Raw genomic sequence first — 19,981 nt, 5'->3', positions numbered from 1 at the left:
GGCCGGGCCGGGCCGGGCCGGGCCGGGCCAGGGCCCCCCGCCCGGAGCCGCGCCCCGCCCGGACGGGCCGGGGCTCTCTGCCCCATATGCCGATCCTAGCACTGCCGGGCGGGCACCCCTGCGCGCCGGGCGCCCCGTCCCTCGCACGGCCGGGACGGGCACCCCTGCCCGGCCGGTACCCTGTCCCCGAGGCAGCTGGGACAGCTCCCCGGCCCGGCTGGCATCCCGCCATCCCATCCCTAACACAGCCGGGACAGTCCTCAGCGCCGCTGGCATCCTGTCCCTAGCGCAGCCGGGATGGTGCCCCGTCCCCTAGTGCAGCCGGGTTCCCCGGCACAGCTGGTACCCCCAAACATGGCGTGGTTGTGTACCCCTACCCCAAGCACAGCTGGGAACCCCAAAGCCAGGCAGCCCTGTACCTCCAAACACAGCCTGCTCCTCCCCAGCACCCCAGCGTGAAGCCAAGTAGCGCCCCAGAACAGCCTGCTCTGCCCCGCTGCAGCCCCCTGCCCCCCRTCTCTATGCCCCCTGCTCCTGCCCTGCTCCTAGGACCAGCCCCCCAAGTCAGCCCCAGTCCCCAGTCAATGGCTCTTGCCCAGACCCCCATCTGCGCACCCACTGCTGTTGCCAGTGCGGGGAGGAGRGCCAGTGGCCTGGCCTCAGCCCTGTGCTCCCCACCAGCCTCCTTCCCCTCCCTTGTGTGTGTGTCCATGCACAACCGTGTGGGTCCATGCATGTGTGTGTGCACACATAYGTACACCTGTCTGCATGCATATGAGCATGCATGCACATGCACCTGCAGGACTGTGGCATGGGTGCGAGTGCCTGTGTGGGTGCACAGGTACCCGCACACGCAGCCCACGTGGAGGGGGTGCATCCCGGGAGGCTACCTGTCCCATCGTTGGGATTTTCCCAGGAGCTGGTGGGGGTTGAATCTGCTCTGAGGAGCACTTTGTGGACAAGGGAAGGGAGGTCCATCGCCTGTGAAGAACCAACATAGGTCACCAAGGGGACACCTCTGGAGGGTTGAACAGCCCCCCCCTCCAGCTCCCCGTTCATATCTCCTCTTTCCTGCACACCCCAAACCAGCTCCCAGACTCCCAGTTTTTCTTTACTCCTGCATTTTCTGTACATGATTGAACTAATTGGCTTTAAAGGCCCTGACCAACCTCACCTGGGACTCTCCCATCACCTGTGGGCCAGGGGCTCCATTTAAACTCCAGCCTGAGCTTCTAGTCTTTGCTTGAGCTCTGCTGTAGGGGTAGTCTTGGATGCTTGGGCAGCCCCAGGCCATGTTCAGCCCCTCACCTTGTCTGGGGCTGCCCATGGTGTGCACTGGCTGTGGGGGACGCCCTGGCTTTAGGGTGCCCCTCAGCCCCTGTCTTGTGGGGCAGCTCTGCTGCTGCCTTGTGTTCAGACCCCTCTGCTAGGGTGGGAGATGTTGGGGTCACTGCAAAGCCAGAGCCTTACCCCTGCTCTGCCCTCCCTGTGCTGGCCCATGAGTGCTGCTTTCTGGATTTCTCAAATGGGCAGGAGTGGGGTTTTATAGAGGGCCCTGTGGTCCCCCTCTCCTTGCTGTTGGTACTGCTCTCTCTGCAACCTGTGCTTTGAGATCCCAGATGAAAGGTGCTGTAGAAGAACATCTACTCGGTTGGCCCATCCAAAGGGAGCAGGTATTTCTATTTTGGGAAGGCTCAGAGATGTTTTTCCTTTGTGTCTGGCTCTGTGGAGAGCTGGTCTGTGCTGTCCCCTCTGAGATCAGAGCCAGGGAGGGATGGGGGTAAAAATGTGTCCTCTCTGCTGGCAAGGCAATGGCTTTATTCCTGCCTTTGCTGGGGAACCAGCTTGAACTTTTTCATGTGACAGCTCCTGCTCCTGCAAAAAGCGCCTGGGAAAATAGGCGAGAGGCCCACGCTGAGATGTGGCCTGCTTTTCCCCATCACCAGGCCCACGTGCTGGTGCCYGTGGGCAGGGACAGGCCCCAGTGTGTGCCACACTCAGCCCTCCCAACCGGGCCGGGGGGCGAGTGAGAAGAGGAGCAGATGGGCTGTGTGGGAGGTGAGCAGGGCCCGAGGAGCAGCAGGTCCTGGTGCCGCACTCCGGGAAGCTTTCCTGGGCAGTGCCAGCTGGCAGGCTCCTGTGGCAAGGCCAGCCCAGGATATCTTGCACTTGTGCAGCACCCTGCATGTGTGGGAGGCTTGATCGGGTTGGCAACRGGGTGATGGACGAGCAGGGACAGGGCTCACTGGGGTGGTGAGGGACCCTCCAGGCCGGAGGAAGGCCACATCCGAGCTGGCACAGCTGGTTTGTGCCTGAGACAGAGCGGAGCTGTGGCTTCTGGCACCTGTATCTCCTTGGGACACCTCGAGTGCCCGCTTCCCTGAGAACTGGGGTGATGCAGTGTTTTGCCCCCAGGGCTAGAAGGAAGGAGGCACCTGGGACATGCAACTGCAGGTTGGGTGGGGGAGCAGGGGGTGCAGGAGTGATCCTGGCCTGTTACCCCCAGCAGTGTGGGATGCATTCCCCTGTTGTGAGCCAGGACCATGTGCCCCCCTTCCCCTGGCTCTCATCCCACCTTCGTTATCCGCCTTTTAGCATCCACATAATCTCCTTTCCCGCTTCCTTTGCAGCCTTTTGTCCGACACAAAGCGGGAAGAAGGGGTGTGGGAGTGAGGGAAGCAGGCAGCTTTTTCCTGCCTGGGCTCTTTAAACCTGGGCTCCAGCCTCTGAGCCAAGGCTGGGACACGTCTCTGTAGCCACCTCACAGGTGATGCAAGGGCTGGTGGCTGGCCGCAGCCCCCTGGTTAGCGGAGGGGACATGCAGCCGGGCTCCCAGCCACAGAGCTGGTGATGCAGGTTGTGCTGCTTGTTTGGTTCGCCTTGCTGCTTCGAGCTCCTGTGGCCCTGGGAGATGCTCCGGGAGCCCAGCAGCTCCTGCTGTGACCTGGAGCTGGACACTCCCCCTTGAGGTCATGAATCCTCACATGTGGATTGGGGTGGTGGCTCTGGATGCCTTGACACGGGTGATGGGTTTCCCCCTCAGGGTCACTGGTTCTTCAAGTGGTTTCACAGGTGAAGAAACCCTCAGTGCATCTAAGAGGTTGGTGGTGGGACATGTGCAGCCTGCCCTATGCAGGGACACCCATGGGCAGTGGGAGTATGACCAGGTAGGAGCACCTGGAGGTCTCCAAGCCCTGCCAGGCATGAGACGGAGTCTGTCAGGCAGCAGCTAGATGAAGGTGGGCTCAGAGGAAGAAGCAGGCATTCCCTGAGTCTGCTGCTCGGGCCTTATGGTGAACTCTCTTGCACAGATAATATTTGGGGTCACTCTTTTCTTCTGCTCTGATCCAGACAGACACTTGGTGATGAAGCAGAGGAAATCGGTCAGGGAGCCCCTTCAACCCCATCTGGTATCCCTGGCCTTGAAGACCTCTGTACTGAGACTCCAGACCCCTCCTGAATTCCCCTYGCTGCCTGGCAGAAAGTTTCCTGAGAGCTAAGGTGAAGCTGTGTTGCTTGCATCCCTCCTGCTGTGTCCCAGTCATCTCCATCATGTTGTGTAACCGGCCTGGCAGATGTTTTCTCTCCAGCAGTGCCCTCAGGGCCTGGTGCTTGCAGGGTCAGGTCTGGAGAGCCCTTTGCTGGTGGCACCAGCCACCCTTGGCCTTGGGGCCAGCAGGGCTGGGGTGTGCTGGAGGCGGGTGCTTGCAGGCTCGGGGGCTGCAGAGGCGTGTTTGGAGGCTGCTGGGCTGGTTTCAGTGTCTCCAGCAACTCCATCTGTTTTGCTTCCAGCCCTGCCAAGAAACGTGAAATGGCACTTCTGGCTCTGTGTTGGTGACAGCCGCGGCCCGGGGGTCCTCGCCGGGTGCTACCTCCCTGCTGTCAGCATGGTCGGTGTTTCCAAGTGCTCATCTCCAGCCAGGCTGTGGGACTGGCAAAGGTCGTCTGCAAGGTCGGGGTCCTCCAGGCTGGGTATTTCCCCCTCTGGCTGTTGCCAGGTGGCTCCCTGTAGCCAAATCGTTTCTGAGAGGCAGAGCCCAGGCAGGGACACCGGCACGGTGTCTTAGGGGCCGTGCGTTTGGGGGCACCCGCTGTCAGCGCCCATCCACGTGGGTGGCAGCGCCGGCCCCGGGCTGGCTCACGTGGCCCTTGTCGGGGTCGGGGTGTGAGCGGGTGAGGGCGGCGGGAGGCAGCGATGGCTGAAGATGAGGCTGAAAGGACGTCCCAGGAGAGAGTGTCCTTCCCCTCCTGGGCTCATTCCTCTCCCCAGTGGCRTGTCTGCCCACAGCGAGCCAGGGCGGGGAGCAGCTGGTGTCACTGGTGGAATGAGTTTGTCCGTCTCGGCACGCGCTCTAGCCTCGGGAGCGGGGCCCTCCTGGGAGCCCGRGTGGGCCCGTGTGCTGAACTGAGGCAGCCAGTGGGGCGATGGCTCTGTCCCCGTCCCTTGCTGGGGGCCCCGGGGCAGAGCTGCGGTCTTGGCTGTGCCAGGGCTGCATCTGGAGCAGTCTTTGGCTGAGGGGAGTGGGGGGACGACTAGAGGGGGCGCAGAGGAGGGGAACGGGAGGCTGCCCAGCCTGACCTCGGGGGTCGCTGGGGGAGGCAGAGGATGGAGGGACACTGACCCTGGCCCAGCAGATGGACGGACATCCCCACTTGGGTGACAAGCTCTACAGCTGCTCTGCCACCACATCTCCGGTCACCATGACAACAGATGCTGCGGCACGCGGMGCTGGGGGGGCTGCCACCGCCCGGGGGGCAGTGGGTCTGCCTGGGGGCGCAGGTGCCACAGCGAGGCCGGGTGGCCCCCGTGCCAGGCAGTTTGGCACTGTGAGGTCTTGGCTGGAGACTGCGCTGAGCAGTTGAGTCATGCTGAGGCCCGGAGCGGTGCCAGGCAGGGCCGTCCCCCCCGGTGCGTGTGTCTGGGGGCTGTGCCGGGGCCACCTCGGGCGATGGTGGCTCCCTGCAGGTCCCGGGGTGGGGGTGTGTGGTAGAGCTGTCTCCTGGCACCAGGCGACAGGAGGGGTGTCTGGGTGCCTCCAGGGACAGCATCGTTCCTGGGTGCAATRGGGTGCGTACTGGGCACCCTTGGCACCCATGGGGAGAGAAGGGCCTTGGCCATGAGCCACCACAGCCAACTAGAGGGACAGGGTCCCCGGGGGTGGCCATTGCCCTCAAGGGGTGCTGGCACCCCTCTAGCTGTCCCTGGCTGGCTGCCGAGCTGAAAGGGAACGARGAGAGCAGTCTCCAGGAGCGCGGGTGCCTCCTGCCCTCGCCAGCCCACGCACCCACTCGCGCCAACTGGTCTTGGCACGCAGGGAATGTGTTCCCGGCAGCCCGGCCCTCTCCCATCTGGTATTTATCTCCTTCCCGAAATCCCTCCCTCTGCGGGGGGGACGCCGGGGCTCTGGAGGGGACCGCTTCCCCACTGCTCACTCCACAGCCCACCGCCGCGGCACCCTCACCCTGAGCCAGCGCCCAGCCCCAAACCGCACCAACAGGGACTGTCGCTGGGGGGCGGGTGGGACGCACAGCCCCAGCCCCCAGAGGCCGGCCGGCGCTGCCCCCACCCCAGCCCTGGGCACCCCAAAGCCGCAGAGCCGGGAGAGCCCGCAGGTTGCCCTGGCAACCGCAGCCAGGCAGTGAAAGGGAGCGGTCCAGGGGAGCGGTTGTCATGGAGACCGGGAGAGCACCATTGCCTTGGCAACAGACCCCACCCCCCCTTCCTTGCTCCCTTCGGGGCTGCAGCAGGGTACCCGCGCCCCGGGGGAGGTACCCTGGGTGCCTGGGAAGGGCCTTGTCCCCCCCCCCCGCCGTTACCCAGGGGGAGGTGGGTGCTCACGCCCCTGCTGTAATCCCAGCCCTTGCGTTCCCTCCTCCCTCCCGGGTTTTGGCTTCCCCGTGCCCTGCGGAGACTGGCCCAGTGCCTTGGCAGCCCCACAGGGGAGGCTGCTCCCCCTTTTCGAGCCCCCTCTCCAGCTGCTGCTTTTCCCTCTGTGCTGGGTGTTTTAGGCTGGACGAGCTCCCTGAGCCGGTTTGTGCAGGGGTTCGTGGTACCCACCAGCCCTCCCCAGGAGGGCTTCTCTGCTCCAAGTGTGTCAGCTGGGGCCACAGTCCCCCACTTTTAACAGCRTAAAGAAAGGCACGAGGCTGAGCTCCACTCCTTGGCTTTATCCATCAACAAACAACAGCAAGTCGCTCTTGCATGGACTCCTGCCCAGGAGGGGGGCAGGAAAGCTGAGTTCTAGGGCTGGCACACGCAGGGGCTCAGCAAGGGCTGGAGGCTTGAGGAGGCTCCAACGCTGCCCTATGTCTGTGCACAGCTCCTGGAAGAGACTGGGGACTCTGCAGTAAGGGATGGAGAGACACTGTAGCCCCACAGAAGTCTCACATTCCTTCCCCATCCCAGGGAAGCAGGGGATAGAGTAGCAGCTGGCAAAGGCAAAATTCAGATTTTCCCCCCCAAATGGGACTTCCAGCCCCCAAATGCTCCTGCACAGTCTGTACAGCGGCCATAGCCACACCAATTAAGAGAAACACTGTAATCATGGCCAGGTCTGTGTCCTCCCCTTCCCCAGATATATCCATCCAGCCCTGGTATCTTCCCCTCCCACCCCAGTCACTCTTTCTGAGAAAAAAGCCACATGCTGGAAAAGCAAAACAAGGAAAAAACCCACATGCCTCCTGGGAGGAAGGGTCCCTGCCTCGGGTCAATGCTACGAAAACAAGGTTTAAACAGCTACCTGCCAAAGTAAATGCCCTGGGTGGTGCGGGGGAGCTTTCTCCTTTTGTCAGGCATCAGAGAGCGTGTTTCCTCCCAAATACTGTCACTAAAGGGGCTCCCTCTGGCAGACAGAATTCAAAGAGGAGAGTGGAGGGCTAAAAGCCTGCCCTGGCTTTATAGAGAATGCCCTTGACCACCCAAAAATGGATGGGAGGCAAATCAGGACCCCCCCTCCCAAGGAGGAATTGCACACCTGCATGCAAGCGGACAGCGGACATTTCTATAGGCTCAAGGCTTGGCTTGGTTCATGCTGCCCCTGCGTGTGCCCCTCAAGCGCTCTCAGGCTTGGTATAGGGGCACCACACGGTCAATGGGTCCCCGGCAGATGGGGCAGAGGCGGGTGGGCAAGGCCTGGAAGCAGCGGAAGCAGCAGCAGATGTGACCGCAGCCCAGAAGGACGCACTCGCGGGGCCGCGTCAGGCACACCACGCAGGAGTCCTCGAGCCCCTCGTCCGCGGCCTCCTCGCTGTCCAGCTCCTTGTCTTCAGGCTTCTGCTTGAGGCGGCTGTGGCGGTAGGCTCGGCACAGGGCGTGCAGGAGGACCGCCAAGCCTGCCAGGGCACACAGCACGGCTGCCCCCTTCCAGAGCGCGCTGGCCGACTCCAGCTCCGCCAGCACCGACTGCCAGTCCCCCAGGCACAGGAAATACTCGCCCCCCCGGCCCGGCGGCTGGAGGTGCAGGGAGCCATCAGGGTGCAGGGCCAGCTCCCCGATGCCCGTCAGCCCGGCCCCGACACGCAGCATCTCCTCCGTCTCTAGGATGCCCTTGGGTTTCTCCCCGCTCAGGTAGTGGCCCAGCAGATCGCGGAAACCGTGGGCTGGCTGCTGGAACCGCTCGTACACCGTCTCCAGGGGCAGATGGACGGCTCGGAGCGGGCTCTCCACGCTCACCTGCGTCACCGCCTCAGCATCTTGGGAGGCCAGCAAGAAGGGGACAGTGTAGACCTGCTCTGAGAGCACCCGTTCGCTCTCGCTCCTGCAAGCAGCCAAGAGCACACGGCACTGAGAACGTGGACAGCCTGGAACAACTCTGAGCTCCCGGGGCTGAAGCGAGGGCAGGGAGTAGAGCCTGTGACCAAGCTGCCCTCTGCCTCTCAAATGGCCCCAGAGGAAGGGGAGGATGGACCCGCTGGTGCAAGCCCACCCCTGCTGTTGCCCATATTGCTCACCAGCTCCGGGCCAAGCTGTTCCAGATCAGCCGATGTTCTTTTAGAAGCAATTTCTGGATCACACCCTGCATCTCCTCATGATAATGGCTGGACAGCGCGGCCTTGGCTGGCAGCACTATGCCTGAGGGTGAAGGGATGCATGAGAGGCAAGAAAGAAGAGCCCAGCCCCTGTGCCCAGTGTGAGGGCCATGGGGAGGCCTTACCTTCCAGGGCGACGTAAGACAGGCACCTCCCATCAGCTGCAGACACCAGTGCTGGCAAATCATCATCAACCTGGAGCTTTGGGGCCTCCTGAAGAGCAGGGACTGAGTGTGAACACGGGCAGGGGGGAATAGACTGGTTGGCATAAGGTTGGTCACCCGTGGCACTGAGGCATCTTTGGCAGGATGTGACCTGCCTGGTCCTGGGCCTCGTGACACAGATGGAGGATGCAGTGATCAGTAAGGTGCACCCAAATCAAGGGCTCTGGGCTGGAGGGTGTTGGACACTGGGGCTGGGATGGTGGGCAGGAGAGAGAGTTGGCGAAGGGGAACGGGCAATGAGGGACAGCGTAGTACCCAGCCCTTTCTGGCTACCTGGATGCGTGCTGCGACTTTGGCTTTCTTCCTGTACAGGTAGTAAAAGAGCCCAGAGAAGGCGATGCTGGAGCCCAGGCACAGCAGCTCCCCAGGCGTGATGGGCAGCGTGTCCATTGTGCCAGGCGCGGGCAGCCCGTCTGTAAGGCGAGTGCGTTGCAAAGGGAGGGGGCTGCGTCAGCCTGGGGCAGGGATAGCCCCGTGTCCCCGAGGTGCCGCCGGCCTGGAGTCGAGTCGGCCCATGACCCTGCTCGGGGTCAGCTCGGCTTAACTGCAGCTCCCGGCCCGGCCCCAGCCCCCGGCCCGGGCCTAGCACCGAGCCCAGCCCCCGACCCAGGCCCAGGCCGCGGCCTGGCACCCAGCCCAGCCCCCAGCAACCGGCCCAGGCGCGGGGCCCGGCCCAGCCCCGGCCTAGCAACCAGCCTGGGCCCAGCACTCAGCACGCAGAACCCGGCCTGGCCCTCCGCCACCGCCGTCGCTCACCCCGGCCCGGCCCCCGCTGCTGCGGCGCCCCCCAAAGCCGGAGCCGTCCAGGCCCGAACGCCCGGCTCCGCCGCGCTGCCACCTGGGAAATGGAGTGCGGCCTCCGCACGGCGGCAGCGCCAGCGTGCCCATCCTCGAACTACAACTCCCGTCGGGCCTTGCGCCAAGCAGGCCAGGCACCGCCGCGTCCCGCCGCGTCCCGCCGCCTCCAGGACTGCAACTCCCAGCGGCCTTTGCGCCTCACGCCCCCCCCCCCACGTGACCGCTGGCGCCTGCGTGCTGGGGGCAGGGGAGGCAACGCGGCTGCTGTGTGGGGCGGGAGGGGGCGTGGGGYGGGAGGGGGCTGTGGAGGCCCTAGCGTGGAGGCCCGGATGCAGGGTGGGCGTCCCAGCGTGGGGCAGAGGCGGTGGGGGTGAGGGTCCCAGTGTGGAGGCCAGGAGGCCTCATCACCAGGCCCTGCTCCAGGCCCCCAGGTTGGGTCGGGGGGGGGGGAGAAGCTATGGGGAAATAGCAGGCGGTGCTGGGGGTGGACAGTGGGGTGGCGTGGGCCGCCACGAGAGCCCAGCGAGGAGGGAGGGAGCTGGGATGAAGACACGGGCTCTTGGCTTTCCTTCCACCATCTTCCCCTCTCCCTCCCCTCCAGGGACAGCGGCCGTGGGCCTTTCTGCAGTTCTGCTCCACCCGGGGCTTGGTCACCGTTGGCTGCTCAAGGTGGCTCTGTGCTGCTCTGGGTGCTGCTCCTTGCTCCCCACCTGCCTGCCAGGCTGCAGGGATGGTGCCCCCGAGGCTTGCCTGGGAGGGACGGGCTCTGTGGATAAGCCTGGTCCAGGCATCGTGTGAGTGGGAAGCGGCTCGTGCGTGGGATCATAGCTCTGGTTTCTCTGGAAAGCGCCTGTCTCCTGGTGTTGTGGGCTGAGGCTGGATCTGGTGCTCCGTGGCTGGGAGGGGGAAAGGCCAGCCGGTCTCTTGAGTGTCAGGCTGCTGCAGCCACTCACATTCCCAGGCGGCAGTTGCACAGCAGGTTTTGGAGAGGGCCTTTGTGGCAGGTTTTTGGGAAGGTTTTTGCAGTGGGTTTTGCAGGACCATGAGATGGTGCCAGCTACAGCTCTTGTTTTTCTAGGCACCATCTCCTGAAATGGCTAGTGCTCCATGGGACCTCTCCCACAGGGACTCTCCTCTGGCCGCAGTGCCCTCCGGATGCCTTCAGTCTGCTCTCACCCAAGTGCCAACTTGTAGCATAAGCAGCCCCCACATGGTGCCAGTGGTTTAGAGGGTGACTTGCCTCCCTGTCCTCCCGATACTGGCTTGGCCCCAGCCAGGATGCCCAGGCAGAGGCAGGCTGTTTTGTGCCTGCTTGACTCTGTGACTGCCATATTCCCTTCCTGGAATGGGAGGCCTCTTGTCCCTCAGGATGTCTTGTCTTCAGTGCATCCCTTTATCTTGTGCTTTTGAATCACTGCCTCTGTGCCTGCAGAAGTCCTGGATCCTATCTCTGCCCTGACACCGCAAAGGACTTAGAGCCACTGGAGTAAGTGGAAACTGCTTTTAATCATTAAATAAATTCAGCAACAGCCACCCACAGCTGAAGGCACCAGTTCCCTCTGCCACCCACTGGTCCCAGCAATCGTGGATGGGGAAGCCAAGCTGGTTCAGGAGGGGATCGAGTTAAGAGAAGGAGCCGGATGGCTCCAAACCTTGCAGCTCCGTCTCCAGCAGCCCGGGTACGTGTCCCCGGGGTGGGCAGCAGGTTGGGGTGGCAGAAGCAGAGGGGGGCTTGGCTCTCACACTGTCTGTGGGGCCCATCTAACCTGCCAGTTCTTGGGGAGAGGTGATGCTGAGGGGGGTAAGCCATGCCCATCTCTAGGCACGTCGGGGTTGGGGGGYGGAGCTGTGTTTCTGGGGTGTCATGGCTTCTCTGCCAGTTTTGGATCAGAGCTGCAGTGAGTGGGTGCAGCAGCTCTGGTCCATGCCCAGCAGAGGGGCCACCTGAGCTGGGGTGGGAGTGACGGAATGAAGGCAATGAGGGTGAGAACGAGGACCTGGGATGGAGGGGCAAGGCAGTGTGAATGTGTGGGGAGGATCATGATGAAGAGTAACTGGGAGGTGGCCCCTCTCTCTGCCATGGGTCATCTCCAGTGTCCAGGCAAGGGCAGGGATACAGATGGGCACATGTCCCCTCTGTCCCCTGCACCCTCCCTGGCCCTGTGTGCTGTCCCTGTCCCTACCACACCTCACAGTGCTTGCCCGGGTTCATGGGTGAGCCCAGGGGGCAGCGAAAATGTTCGACAAAGTCCCGGGAGTTGCTGAGGGTGCCGATGACGCGGTACTTGTCGGGGCTGTGTGGGTCGGTGACCAGCCCTTCGTGGGAGCTCTCGGGCGTCCGGACAGAGCACCACACCTGCCAGAGGGGGAATGGCCTTAGGGTTGGGGACAGTCCCACTGGGACCAGCGAGGGAATCCKCTGGCTGGGCTGGATGCCTCCCCTGGGCGCAGCTCCTGCTTTCTGAGCAGGATGGGGAGCTGCAGAGGGGCACTAAGGAGCTGGAAGGGGATGGAGCAGCCCTGGGCATCTCAGAGATGCCTGTCCTGCTCAGCAATACCTGTGCGAAGCCCACAAAGAAGAGCTGGTGGTTGGTAAGTCCCAGGGCCGGGAGACGTTTCTCTTCCCCATTCTTCTGCAGCCAGGACTTGTAGGCCTGTGAGAGAGGCACTGTGAAGGCCTGGGGTGCAGCGGCGGGGGGAGCCAGGGCACCGTGCCCCCTGCGGTGGCCGGCAGAGCCACTCACGTTGTAGGCTGCCTTGAGTCCGCCGTTATCGGCGATGTTCTCGCCCAAGGTCTGCCGGCCGTTCACCTTCTCGCGGTGCACAGTGTAGCGGCTGTAYTGCTCCGTCATGCACTCCGTGCGATTCTTGAAGGCCTCCAGTGAGGAGTTCTGCCACCAGGGCCGCAAGTTGCCCTCCTTGTCATACTCCCGGCCTGCAGGATGGAGCCGTGGGGCAAGAGGAACAARGGGCGCCAGCCCCGTGCTCCAGCCAGCCCCCCTTGGTGGGAGTCCCAGGACAGGGCTTGGTGGGTTGTGTGGATGTTGCTGCAGAGATGGACTAGGGGGATCGAGTCTTAAGTTCATGCCAAGCCCTGCACCCTGGGGAGATGGTGTCTCCTAGCCCCTACTCCAGGCAGTCTCTGACCTGGGACTCAGCTATGTGCTTGGGTCCCCGAGCATCCCTTGGTGTCCCCCTACTGTCCCAAGCTGGATTTGAACCCACAGCCTCTGTGACCCCAAATTCCCCCTTCGCCCCCAGCTCATCCCCACTGGCTCCAGGGCCACAGTGAAGGTGCAAAGCAGAGCAGATGTGAGAGGAACCCATCCCATGCCCCCAAAAGGAGGATGAGAAGGAGGCAGAGGGGCACGGGTCACACGGGGGACTGCAGGGTGGGGGGCCCGAGCAGCAGATGCCATGTTCTCACCAAGCGGATGGAGCAAAAGCTGCACAGAGAAGCCGGGGGGAGGTATCAGCAGGTGCCACCTGGGGAGACAGGATGATAGAAGGGRAAGCCAGCCAGCCGGGGAGTGCAGGGGTGGCCGGGGGCACGAACACACACGATGCGATGGATGGCAAAGCAGTACCCCCGTGCACTTGCAGCATCCATCTCCCCACGCTGAGGGCCCAGGAGTAGGCAGGGGGCCTCAGGGGTGKCAGGAGGTGCCATGGGGAGTGATGGGGGCCTGTGCTGGTGGAGCCCATGGGTTCTCACCTTGGTCATCAAATGCATGGGTCAGCTCATGCCCCATCACCACGCCGATGCCACCAAAATTGAGGGCTCTGTGAGGCAGCAGGAAAGAGCCAGGTTAGTGCGGAGGGGTCACACCATCTCAGCCTCTCATTCAGCTACCTCTGTGTCCTGGGAATCATCACTGTGTCCTGAGCGCTGCCCCCCCCCGCCATGTCCTGGGTAACTCCTCTGCATCCTGGGCACCCCCATCACATCCTGAGCATGCTCTATCAGGGCACTGCTGAGATTTCTCTGCTTGGCACCCAAGGAGGTAAGCCAACACCCACCGGGAGTGGGTCCTGCCCGGGGACACTGGTGGCCCCATGGGAACTTTGCAGGTTTTACAGGGGACTTTACAGATGCAGGGCCTGGATGGACCTTTGCCCATCAGGACTTTCCTTCCATGATGGCTGCAGGYAGCACTTCCCTGTCAGAGAGCGGTGACTGCGGGCTCTGCAGGGTGCCAGCTCCAATCCTGAGGGCTGCAGCTTGCCATCTCCCCCGCTGTGTCCCCTACTCTTTGGAGATGTTTTCTGGCCCCATGGCTATGCTCACTTGGGATGGTTGCGGGCGTAGAAGGGGGCCTGCAGGATGCCGGCAGGGAAGACGATCCCATTCTTCGTGGGCAGGTAGTAGGCATTGACGGTCTGCGGGGTCATGCTCCACCTATGGYAGGGACCAACTGTGCCAGATGCTGGGGGCACAGCACAGGGCGAGCAGGTCCCCCAGGACCCTCCTATGCCATCCCACTTTCAAGTGACTTGCCCCCATGTTATCTCCTGTCCCTGCTGTCCCATGAGCTCCCCCTATGGCCACCTCGCTGCCCCACAGTGAGACCTTCTCCCCTCAGTGAACCTGCACTGCAAGGGCCATGCTGGGCAAGTGGGGGGACAGTGCCCTGCTGGGCATGGCCTTCTCTCTTGTCCTCCATTCCCCACCCCTCTCTGGGCCCTGCTGCAGCCCCAGGTAAGCAGCTCCTTACTGGTCCCGATTCGGGGGTTTCCGGAGCTGGTCGGCCATGACTTTGGCAGAGAAGTTGTAGAAGTTGAGCATGTTCTGGAAGAAGGAGTCCTCAGAAACCTCATACTGGGGAGGAAGAGGATGGGATGAGGGTGAAGCCCAGCCCAGGGCTGTTCTCCCCCACCATGACTGGCTGCGCAGGGATGTGCTAGGTACTGAGATGTCTGCTTCATGTCCTTTCCTGCCATGCTGGCCTCCACCCCCAGCCCTGCTGCCCGAATTGGTCCGTGGCAGCATAGTCCCTCCATGGGGCTCTCCAGGGCTTGAGTGGGTGGATGGACACCCTTCCTGTGAGCCCCATGCTCTCCTACCCCATCGTAGACATCATCCAGCTCCTTGTTGTCCAGGATGAAGTCTGGGAAGCCGATCATGTCATAGATGGCATCTGCCTGCATGGAGAGAAGCCCCGGGCAGTGCCTGGTGGTGRGATGGGACCTGGGGGTTTCCCAGGAGCTCTTCCACCCACTGCCCTCCCTGGGTTCAGGGACAAGCCTGCCTCTCTGGATCACCTTCTCCTTCGCAGCCTGTCTAGTCTTCTCATCCATCCAGTCAAGCTGGTCCAGGGACACTTCGAAAGCTGTCCGGATCTCACTGATCATCTCCTCAGCCTGGGGATGGAAGGGAATGGACCTCCAACCTGCTACCCACAGCTCCAGGCTGTGCCCATGCCACCCCCAGTAACCCTTGCACAGGGACAGGTTGGTCAGGATGCAACTACAGGGAACTCCCCTCCTCCAGAGGAAGTGGTGGGGAGAGGAGGGGGCAGAATTGTCCTCACAATGGCCTTGCTGTCCCGGTCGAAGGTGGCTTTGACGAAGAGGGAGCCCAGGGCGAAGCCCAACGTGTCATCCGTATTGGAGATGCAAGTTTGCCAGCGGGGTGTGCAGGACTGTGAGGAGTGAAATGTGAGTCTGTGAGACCCTCAGGAGTACCCCAACACCCGAGTCCTTCCTCTGTTCCCCTCCCTGCTCCCTTCAGCTCTGTCCCAATGGGAGAGATGCTCAGCARCTTAAACCCCTGCATCCCAAAAGATGGTCCATGGGATGTCTATGCAGTGTCCTGTGTCACTACATCCCAAGGGCATCCCAAGGTCAGAGGTGACCCTAGCTGCCTCTGTGTTGGTCTGGGCTGTGGGCAGAGGTCCTCTGGCCCCCTGTTACCTTCCTGGTGCCGTAGAGTGTCTCCAGCAGCCTCTCCTGGGCTGTCTCAAAGCGCTGGTCTAGGCTGGAGGCTGTTTTCTGCACCAGGTTCCAGATCAGGTAATTGTTCAGGATGCTATGAGGGGCAGAGAGATGCCACAGCCGCTGTCCACAAGGGATGCCCCCAGCCTGTAAGTYGGTGGCATGCCCAAAACGTGCTGCTGCCATGGGTTCAGCCGTCATGGGGCCTCATAGGCGCCTTACCTCCGGTCAGTGCCATTAATGAGGTCAGAGACCTGCTGGAGGTAGGCGTCCCCATACACCACCACAGGCTCCGTGTCGGCGAGCTCCAGCGGKGCCAGGGCATAGGCCAGGTAATCCAGCCAGTCGATGGCAGGGGCCAGGGCCTGTGGGGACATGGGGCGCTGGGGTGCTCAGCATGGCTCTGCCCCATCCTGCCAGGCACGGGGAGTGGAGGCTTTGGAAGGCACGTGGAAGGGCTGGGGTCCAAGTCCCTCACCACCCCAAATATCTTCCCTCCCCTCACTCCCATGGCTCCCTGCAGCTGCCAGTGCTCCAGGCCAAGAAGAGGGCCCCCCATTCCTGCCTATGCCCAGTGAGGGGGGCAGGGACCCCTTCAGTGAAGAGTGGCAGCTCCCCCAGAATCTTAATGACAAGGTGAAGGGCACCTTGCTCCCAACACCCAGCACCTGCCCTGGCACCTGCCAGGGCTGCCCAAGGAGGGGTTTCTGTCCCCACGTGTCCTTGGAGAGGCAATGCTGGGCATTGACCCCCTTGGTGCCCTGCAGGACAACCTCTCTKAGTATCAAGGATTTTCCCAAGCTCTTCCCTGCTGATGGGGACCCTAGGCCATGTCAGGCTGTGGCCATGCCCACCTGCAGCTCAGCAATGCTCATTTTGTGGTAGATCTTCTCATCATCCCGCCGCTCAGCYTGGGGCACAGTGATGTTGGCCAGCTGGATTTCGAAGTCCAGCACCTGCTGCATCTGAAGCTGAGTGGACTCCTTGGCACCCCCCAGCAGCATGCCCAGCTCCACCATGTAGTCCAGGTATGCTGTCAGGACCTGGCAGGACCCCAAGCCTGGGCTCAGTCACCTCTCTGGGCTCACCTCTGTCCCCAGCCCAATTGCTCCCATGCTATCTCCTTGAAGGTTCAGACCTGCTGCCTGCCTGGGCATTGTGCCCATTCCAGCCCCAGAGGGGTGTTGGGTGTATGCTGGCCCTGTTTGCACCCAAATACTGTAGGTTTCTCCCATTTGGTGCTGGCAGGGCCCCAGCCTCACCTTCTCRTTGGCAGTCTTGTTCAGGTAGTAATCTCGAGATGGGAGGAAAAGCCCTGACTGGTCCACCTGGGGGCAAGAGAGAGACATCGTGAACAGCCAGTGCCCGCCAGTGCCCACCACTGCCTGTGGCCCCTKGGTGCCACGGTGCTGACCTGGATGATGTTGCTGTTGGAGCTCTTGGAGTCCGCACCCACATACACTGTRAAGAAGGGGGTTGCCCGGTATGTGCCAGACACCATTTTGAGGACCTCCATGAAGCTGGTCTGGTTCCAGGGCCCAGTGATGTTCCAGCCACCAATCTGCTGGCAAACAGACCTGGCACCTCAGGRACTGCCCCATGTTCCCAGGGAACATTTAACCTTGGAATTTACCCATGTACGCTCTTCAGTTACCTGAACAACAACTGGGAGATGTGCCCAGGACTGTCAGGCTGAGACCTGACAACTTGTCTCACCTGTGAGCAGCTGTCTGCTGTGCCCACCTTGTCAATGAGCTCCATGAGTGGCTGGGAGCCAAGCTCTTCTATCCTCTGCTCCTTGAGGCAGGACAGGTAGTACCGCTGTGTCTTCCTCTCCGCCTCGCTGCTGGAGTTGAAGGTGGCATTCTCTGTGGGAGGCCATGGGTGAGCCCTGGGCACCGGCAGCCAGCACTTGTGCCAGCCCACTGGAGTGCCCAGGTTCAGCCACGCTTGGGGGACATGGAGACCCTCGCAGCTGGGGCTATGCCAATCCCAGATGACTGCCACGGGAGCCCCCATGCCCACCTAGGAGGTGCTTCATGATGGCCTGGTTCTGGTCCCAGATGCTGTTGAAGGTGCTCCACTTGGAGCGTCCGTTGGGCAGTGGGTTCCTCTTGATCCAGCCACCGCATGAGTACTGGTAGAAGTCCTGGCACGGGTCCGTCTCAGAATCCAAGGCCTCTAGGATCTTGCTGGCCACTCGGACGCAGGCGTCCGTCAGACACGTGCTGTGAGAAGGATCTGGCAGGGAAGGCATGCCCGGGGGTGCGCGTGTGTGTAGGGGGGAAGCTGAGGCATGGAGAGGGGCAGAGCTGGGGCAAAGCCCTCCCTGCCTCCAGCCTTCCCTCTGCACCCTGAGGTGGGCAGTGCTGTCAGGGGGAGTCAGAGGGTCAGGATGGCTCTTTGGCAGAGCACCCAGACCAGGGCACGGTGTGGTGGCATGTGGCACAGCTCACCCATGGGTCTCCTTGTGGCAGGACACCCGCGGGCTGGGCACAGCCCCGAAGCAAGGTCCTTTCAGGGAGGGATGTTGAAACCCGGAGCTCAGCCAGCCGACCAGAGGTGCCGTTCCCTGGGCAGGAGCTGGCCTCAGGGGCCACCCATCCCTCCCTGTCCTGCCATCCTCACGGGTTGGGGGGACGCYGACGCCACCGCAGCGTGAGGCCGGGGGGCCCTTCCTACCTCTGCGGTACTGGATGGCCAAGGCGACGACGGCGACGCCGAGCAGCAGGGCCAGGGAGACGGAGACGGCGCAGAGCACCAGCTCCAGCTGGGTGCGGGACGCCAGGCGGCTCAGCAGCGGCGCCGTCCCCTTCCGAAAGCCCACCTGGGCGGGGGGCACAGCTCGTGGCGCACCGCGCGGCGGGGAAACCTGCCGSCCCCGCGCGCTCTTCCCTCCCCGCGCCTCCTGGGTGCCCCAGTTTGGCACCGCGTGGGGCACGGAGAGGTGCACGGGGACGAAGACGGGGTCTAGACCAGGACTGCCTGGAAGGGGCCACCCCGCGACTAAGGACGGGAGAGCTGGGTGCCTGCGTGCCCCTGCTGGGGGACGCGGATGGGGCAGACGGGGCGCCCCTCGGCTCCCGCAGGCAGACCGGGGGAGAGAGCGGGGCTGAGGGAGGGGAGGGGGGCTCGGAGGGGGCCGGGCACGGGCCGGGGGGGTGGCGGGCAGCGTTTTGGGGCAGAGCTCACCTCCACGCTGTCGGGAGAGGCGCTGCCGTCCCCCACCGGCTCGGGGCCCTCGTCGTCCTGCAGCGTGGCGCGCTTGTAGTCGGGCATCTGCGGGGGGGTGGCGAGCGGGCTGGGCCGGGGGGGGTCGGGGGAGTGTGTGCCCGGCAGCGCGGCCCCCACCGGTGCTCGCAGCGGGGCTCGAGCCCCGGCCCCCTTAGCCTTCCTCACCCTCGGCGCCCCTCCTCATCCTCCCCGGGGGGGGGGGGGCAAGGGGGGGTCGGGGCCGCAGCATCCCCCCCTCCTCCCCCCCCCACCCCGTGCAGCAGCGCAGGTGCCACATCGCCACGGCGACGTGGTCCCCGTCGCCAGGCAACCAGCGCGCCGTTGCCTAGCGCCGCCTCCCCCCCCCCCCCCTGGAACTTTCCATGCAGATGTGCGCCGGGCCCCGAAACATCTGGAAGCGCCTCCGGCCCCGGCGGGAGCCCCCGGCCCCCAGCCGACCCCACGCGCCTGCCCGCAGGCGGGCAGCACCTCCGCGGGGGCTGACCGTGGGGACCAAGGCGCGTTTTCGGCGGGCTGGGCCAGGATCCCCCCTGCCTGCCAGGCTTTCCGGGGCGGCCTTGCAAGGGCTGTTTGTACCAAGCCAGATGCAAGGGCTGCCAAGAAATCAGCCAAGAAAGAAGCTGTGGAGATGAGCCAGCAACTTAGCCGGGGGGCGGGGGGGGGGGGAGATGAGCTGGAGGAAAAGGCTGGATGCTTCGGTGGAGAAGAATCAACAAAGCTGCTGAGCAAAGCCATCCTTAGGCTTCAGAGTTAACACCCGGGTGGGCTGTGGCTCACCCTTCTTGCCCAGGCTGCAGACTCAGCCAGCTGCCACGGAGCTGTCTGTAGGCCTGGTGCTGGGGAGTGCGGAGGAGCTGGGGGGAATGAGGGTGGAGGATGCCACGCAGGAGGTGAAGCAGGGCAAGTGCCGCCTGCCCACCGCCCRCCTGCTGCAGCCCTGCCGGGGTGCAGGAACCCACGCGAGGCGGCTGGGACCGACAGTTGGCAGGAAACCCCCCGTCGGGGCGGGTTCCCAGGAACCACTGGCGTCTGCGAGGGCCGGCTTGGCATCTCGCGGGAGCTCGGCGAGCCGGGCTCCCGCTTTGGGGGCTCCCTCACCCCTGGCTCCCCCGCCTGGAGTGGYTCCCTCCCCCACGGGCTGGCTGTACCCCCTCCCCTGCAGCTCCAGGCACCCCCGAGGCAGGCCAGGGGCTGGGCTGGCACAGGGGGTCGCAGCACTGGGGCTCCTGCTGCCAACCTCCTCTGGCCCCAGCCCCACCAGGGGCTGAGGCCCTTGGAGCCAGGCCCCCTGCTCCCTCATGGGGTGCTGGCTTGGGGCACCCTACAAGCAGCAGTGATCTGCCCCCGGGCTGGCTCCAGAGCCCCCCAGAGCAGGGGCTGTGGGGTCCCTCATGCCCCCTGCCCCAAAGCGTTCCCCTCCCCTACCCCGCACAGGCACCGGGCACAGGGGTCTTCTCCTGCCTCTCCTCCCCGCYGCTGGAGACAAGTCCCTCCAGCTGGGGGTCTGCCTTGCCCTCTGCGCCCCTCTAGCCCCCCAATTTCTTCCAGCTCCCCTGCATCCACCAGCCTCATTCCCCAGCTCCCTGAGCCCCCCAGGGCCCCTAGAGCCCCCTCTGCCCCCCTGGACTCTCTCATTCCCTGGTGTCCCACAGCTCCCTCAGAGCACCCTGGAGGCTCCTCTCCTCCAGCTCACCCTGCCCCCCGGCCCCCATCTCCTGTCCCCTCCGTCCCCTCATCCTCTGGCCCCGGCCCCGCTCTGTCCC

General features: G+C 63.6%; 3 protein-coding genes across 3 annotated transcripts in view; 1 reads left to right on the top strand and 2 right to left on the bottom strand.

Moving 5' to 3' along the window:
- Positions 1-6,148: 6,148 nt before the first annotated feature.
- On the bottom strand, positions 6,149-9,115 carry LOC146586945 (mitochondrial ubiquitin ligase activator of nfkb 1-A-like). Its single transcript, XM_085320421.1, has 5 exons — positions 9,009-9,115; positions 8,526-8,665; positions 8,154-8,241; positions 7,951-8,071; positions 6,149-7,757 (listed from the first exon to the last, which is right to left on the bottom strand). The coding sequence occupies exons 2-5, from the start codon at positions 8,640-8,642 to the stop codon at positions 7,061-7,063; spliced, it is 1,023 nt and encodes a 340-aa protein (XP_085176547.1). The 5' UTR covers positions 8,643-8,665; positions 9,009-9,115; the 3' UTR covers positions 6,149-7,060.
- A 1,422-nt stretch (positions 9,116-10,537) lies between these two features.
- Positions 10,538-18,263, bottom strand: ECE2 (endothelin converting enzyme 2). The gene is made up of 18 exons (XM_085320419.1): positions 18,177-18,263; positions 17,667-17,811; positions 17,010-17,225; positions 16,728-16,852; positions 16,399-16,545; positions 16,247-16,312; positions 15,839-16,027; positions 15,207-15,349; positions 14,964-15,078; positions 14,582-14,692; positions 14,313-14,411; positions 14,115-14,192; positions 13,766-13,869; positions 13,339-13,449; positions 12,766-12,833; positions 11,795-11,985; positions 11,609-11,704; positions 10,538-11,406 (listed from the first exon to the last, which is right to left on the bottom strand). Exons 1-18 carry the CDS (start codon positions 18,261-18,263, stop codon positions 11,230-11,232), a joined length of 2,268 nt encoding a protein of 755 aa, XP_085176545.1. The 3' UTR covers positions 10,538-11,229.
- Positions 18,264-19,081: 818 nt separating this feature from the next.
- The window catches only part of PSMD2 (proteasome 26S subunit ubiquitin receptor, non-ATPase 2), a 12,249-nt gene continuing 11,349 nt past the window's right edge, over positions 19,082-19,981 (top strand). The window contains exon 1 of the mRNA XM_085320427.1: positions 19,082-19,163. Coding sequence (XP_085176553.1) covers positions 19,082-19,163 — 82 coding nt within the window. The remainder of the gene's footprint in view (positions 19,164-19,981) is intronic.

The sequence above is a fragment of the Rhea americana genome, unplaced genomic scaffold (genome assembly GCF_003343005.1).
Source record: "Rhea americana isolate MKP2758 unplaced genomic scaffold, rheAme1 scaffold_634, whole genome shotgun sequence".
Taxonomy (NCBI): domain Eukaryota; kingdom Metazoa; phylum Chordata; class Aves; order Rheiformes; family Rheidae; genus Rhea; species Rhea americana.
The sequence above is the reverse complement of the archived record's forward strand: the minus strand, read 5'-3'. Positions and strand labels throughout refer to the sequence as shown.

Coding starts and splice junctions, on each gene's coding strand:
- LOC146586945 (XM_085320421.1), bottom strand. CDS start 8,642: ATGGACACGCTGCCCATCACGCCTGGGGAGCTGCTGTGCCTGGGCTCC. Junction 8,242..8,525: donor AAGTCGCAGCACGCATCCAG/GTAGCCAGAAAG, acceptor CCTGCTCTTCAG/GAGGCCCCAAAGCTCCAGGT. Junction 8,072..8,153: donor GTCTTACGTCGCCCTGGAAG/GTAAGGCCTCCC, acceptor CTTCACCCTCAG/GCATAGTGCTGCCAGCCAAG.